The sequence below is a fragment of the Spea bombifrons genome, chromosome 5 (assembly GCF_027358695.1).
Source record: "Spea bombifrons isolate aSpeBom1 chromosome 5, aSpeBom1.2.pri, whole genome shotgun sequence".
Classification (NCBI taxonomy): Eukaryota; Metazoa; Chordata; class Amphibia; order Anura; family Pelobatidae; genus Spea; species Spea bombifrons.
The window spans coordinates 85,103,862-85,108,813 of record NC_071091.1 but is presented as its reverse complement, the minus strand read 5'-3'; the positions used below and the strand labels follow the sequence as shown (position 1 = coordinate 85,108,813).

Genomic DNA, 4,952 nt, shown 5'->3' with positions numbered 1-4,952 from the left:
GATGAACCCTCTGAGTGCCACCACTGCTTTGTATATCTCGTAATTGCAATTAGGAGGGAAAACATTTCGTAGTAACATTTTCCTTTTAATAGAATTAACGCGGTAACCAACTCTTGATGCTCGAATTGTTCCTGTCTCTGGAAATAAACATTTTATCATACATCATAAGATAGTTTTCGTTTATTGCATTTCTACACAGATCAGTGGGAAATAATTTTTGTTGCCAACAGACGCCAATAATTATACACATCACATGATTTTTTTTAAATTTATGTAGTTTATTTAAGAAAAGTGCAAAATAAGAAAAAAACTGTAAAAATACCGACAATAATTACAATTTCATGAAAGAACCCGTGTACATGTACACAAAAAAATCACAGCGTTTTGCCATTGCATTCAATGAGATGATATTGAAGCTCAAACTCAATGTTTCGATCTTCAAAATATAAGTAGATTTGGGTGCCTTCTCATATAATCTAAGAAGGGAAGACAGCAATTTACTGTCCTCGAAAGGCTCACTGCCTGGGAATGAGAGTTATATTGTCCAAATGCTAAAATTGCATACCCTTCCGCTATATGCAATAAGTTACATAAATTAGACCATATTACATTATTTACAAATATTCTTATTTTCTTTTTAAAAAAATAACCGTTTGAGCACCTCTGGCGTTCAAAGGTTAAGTCTGAAACGACTTAAAGGTAAATTTTCCAGTATTGAAAATTAAGCTAAATACTGTTCGATATCACGGGACCGGTGTTTCATACATTGGAGTAATTACAGTAGTACACGGCGGTGCTGGCATCGGACAGAATGGAGGATATGAGCCCGTTCTCTGCGCTGGGCACAGTCTGTTCCTGCCCATGGTAATGCATCCCTATATCTGCCTTTGTTACATAGCTCAGGTATTGCTCAAATTCAGTCCTGTCAACGTCACCCAAAATGTCAGCTTGATGCATGGTGGGATCTATTCTGCCCATCTGCTGAGCCTCAGGTGGTGGGGACGGCTGTCCAGGCTGTGCCATTTGGTGGTGCCTGCTGGATAGGTAAGCTTGACCATAGTACATCTGCGGCGGGGTCTGACAGCCCATCATTGTCTGTACTGGGCTACCCTGACCCATCTGCTCACTCTGTGGCATTTGTCTTCCCATCATGGTACTCACAGGATTCTGCTGGTGGGAGTAGGTGGCATTGTAGCTGTAAGGAATAATCGGACAATCTTCTTGGGCAGGAGATGTGAAAAACACGGCATCACTGTCAGCCAAATCCAGAGGTGAGGATTCGGGTGTTGGCAGACTGTAGTTGTCATAATGACTGGCCATTGGCTGGTGGTCTCTGTAGTGGCCGGTTTGTGGGACCTGACTATGGTGATAACTTTGGTCACTATAACCTAGGCTGAAGTTGTCCAGGCAGATCCTTCCATCACTGGCCAAAACAGCAGCATCTGGCTGCTCGGACATGTGGATGAAGCCATTGTCGGCTCTCTTCATCCTCTTGACCTGCTTCCTCCTCCTTGGTCGGTACTTGTAGTTGGGGTGATCCTGCATGTGCTGCACCCTCAGCCTCTCTGCTTCCTCCACAAATGGGCGCTTCTCTGACAGAGTCAGGGACTTCCAAGACTTACCTGCGGGACAGACAAGAAACAAATTAGGTATTAGGATTCCAGCAAGTAATGTCATCTAATGCAAAGTAGGTTCTAAATAACTTAATGACCGAAACACTGAAGACAAACTCCGCAAACCGATCACTCAATAATTATTGAAAGTTAATAATGGCACTGTGTACCAGCTAACATATACTGATTCCTATACTGTCCAATGTAATAAACGTTTTATTGCCACACTGATTAAATATAGTAGGGTAACAAACGGATTATTAGTACTTTATAAAGAAAAAATCATTGTATATCCAATTGTATCTGCACGTCTAAGATCTCTACACCAGTACGTCTTGTTGTCAAATTGTATAGTGTGATTTATAGTATAGTGTCATTGTAATAGCGCTACAGACTCAACGGGCGCTATATGTAATCCAACTCAAATATATAAGTAGCTAAATTTCGGTAGCTGACAGGTTAGCATATATAGGAAGCTACATGTTGACCAAACACATTGAATACCCCCATCCCACCCCAGACCCCGATCTCCTCCTTACCAAGCATCTTGCTGAGCTCCGCGTTGTGTAGGTCCGGGTTCTGTTGGGCCAGTCTCTTGCGCTCGTCTTTAGCCCAGACCATGAAGGCGTTCATAGGGCGGCGGATCCGAGCCTCAGCTTTGCTCCTAGGGTTGGCAGATCCGGATTCACCCTTTATCTTGCCCTCTGCCATGGAATTCAGTGGCTCTGCCCAGTGGCATTGCCCCAGTCCCGACATCATCACTGGCACCGAGCACTTTCCTTGGGTCTGGTCGTCACTGGCGTAGCCACCATCGGGGCTGCTCATGTCTGGAGAAGAGAGTGAGTAGTGGAGCGGTCTGCAGGCGGTCACTTGTCCTGTTTGTCTAACTCCTCCTGCTCACTCTGGGGCTTGAGGGACTTCTGTCTGCCCTGAGGCGATACACAGGGATCTATAACAAGAGTGCAAGCCAATCAGCGAGCAAGGGGCGTGGCTGGAGCTGAAAGGTGTGAAGGGCAGGTCTGTCACTGGATCGGTGTGAGTTTCACCCCCAGCGCCTGTCCTTCACCCCCTCCAAGAAAGTGGCACCTGTACATTACAGCCCTGATCCCAAAAGCTCAAGATTTTATCTCCATTAGTATACATTTTTTTATATGGGGGAAACCTTTTTGATTATACAGAAAACCAGGTCCACCCTTCTTCTTCTAGTTTACAATATGGGATACATGGACACCGTCTATTACAGTAAATAAAATGAACAAGCATTATATATACAAAGTATGTGCTGTGTGACCACTTATAGATAACGCCTGATGACCGATAAGATTCCTTAACGTTATATCTTAGATGTAATTCATATATATATATATATATATATATATATATATATATATATATATATATATATATATATATATATATATATATATATATAGTCAAACGAATAAGGAATGATATTTTAGGCGTAAGGAGTATATATATATAAATAATAAGCATGCGTTATTATTTTTTTAAAAGATGTTTGTAGCGATAGGAAAAGGAACAGTTGCGACAATAAGCAATAATGACATCTAAATAAATATAAAACCGTATTAAAAACAAAAAGACAAATGAGACTGACACAAAGTAGACTATTGTGGAGTTCAAACTAGTTATTAGGACAGACAGTGTATTAAATAATGACTATAATGGTAAGTAAGTATATTAAATAGTATAAATCATATAATACAAAATAGAGTATATAATTATATATAATTATACATTCTAAATAAAATGTATATAATTTATATTATAGAAAATATATTTAGAATGAACAACTATATACTCTATATAACTATATACTCTATGTGTGTGTGTGTGTGTGTATATATATATATATATATATATATATATATATATATATATATATATATATATATATATATATATATATATACAAACATGCATACATAATTCCCAAAAATGCATACGAATTCTCATATGTATGCACGAAACGTTTTGAAGACTAATACATTCGTGTCAATATTTGGTCTCTAGCATAAGGCTCATTGAATATAGCTGTGCGATTGAGTTCTATTAATGTTAAAGTAGTAAAAATCTTAATATATATCCGGATTCCTTAGGCATTTCCATTTTTATTGAATTTTTTAAAAAAAATCGGTTTCCTGGAGAGGAAATCACAAATGAAACGTGATGTCATAAGTGACACTGTTTCTATAAACCTAAACAAATTATTGTTTTTTTTTGTTGTGGTTTTAAAGGGGCTAATGCTTTGACAGCTCATTTCTCTGTTAGCAAGAAGAGTTAACCTGTCCGCAATTAGCATTTTATTAGCTTCCAGTTAATTCAGTTTTACGGCTGTGAAAGTTAAATCTATCCCCAAAAACGTATTAGTCTCTGGTCTTATTACAAACACTCAATGTATGTCAAATTACATATCTGTCTCTCTGATCTTTTCCAAGCATGCCATCACATCCATGTATTAGTACAGACACAGATCAGCCTGTCAGCATAGGGGTTTACTACGTTTTAGTTTCCTGCATCCGAATTGGCAAACCGAATTATATATTTGTATAATAGGTGGCTGTGGACAGTTCTGATGGATTATTGATACTGGAGTTATACAGGGTTTGATTTGGGAAGCAGGAAATGGATGTAGGTTTCAACCTAATTTGTCAAATTATCTTTAAGTTTTTAAATGAAAGGATTTAAGTTAATTAATTTACTTCACCCCCCCATTAGCCCAAAGTCACATTAACGCTTCTGACAATCAGGTTTTATATCAAGTCCTGGCTAAATAGGTTTCTATTTCAGTCCTCTGTGCAAATACAACAGCGTTTGACTGTTATCAGGGTCAGCCACAAATGCCACAGGAGAGGCTGCCAGCATCCGCAGGGCTTCCTGCACGGCTGTAATTTCTACTCCAGGCTCAACAGAAAGACAGAAAGACAGAAAGAATCAGGACTGAGAGTAACCCCTTCATTGCCACACAAGCCTGTATCCAGCAATCTTAACCCATTAGGTGCTAGAAAAGTACAACCCCCCCCAAAAGAAAAAAAATGTTTTCTAAATATCTAAAATAGCTTACAATGTAATAAAAAATACGATCTTTATAGTGTACTCTATAACTTTTATTTTTTACTGAAGCAGTAATTCAAAGCTGAGCTTAGTTTGCTGGTGATGCCACTTTACACACATGATGTTTTTATTGAGGGAGATCGTCTACATTTGATGCATATTTCAAAATGTAAAATGTATTAAGAATATGCCATAATCCGCACTTTGCATCGCATACACTTTTTAATATTGTTTATATATTGTTTCCGATTTCATTTATTTGTA

General features: G+C 38.3%; 1 protein-coding gene across 1 annotated transcript; it reads right to left on the bottom strand.

Annotated features, from left to right (window-relative positions):
- Nucleotides 1-257: 257 nt before the first annotated feature.
- LOC128497097 (transcription factor Sox-17-alpha-like) lies at nucleotides 258-2,514 on the bottom strand. The gene is made up of 2 exons (XM_053466989.1): nucleotides 2,153-2,514; nucleotides 258-1,622 (listed from the first exon to the last, which is right to left on the bottom strand). Exons 1-2 carry the CDS (start codon nucleotides 2,436-2,438, stop codon nucleotides 760-762), a joined length of 1,149 nt encoding a protein of 382 aa, XP_053322964.1. The 5' UTR covers nucleotides 2,439-2,514; the 3' UTR covers nucleotides 258-759.
- Nucleotides 2,515-4,952: the final 2,438 nt, after the last annotated feature.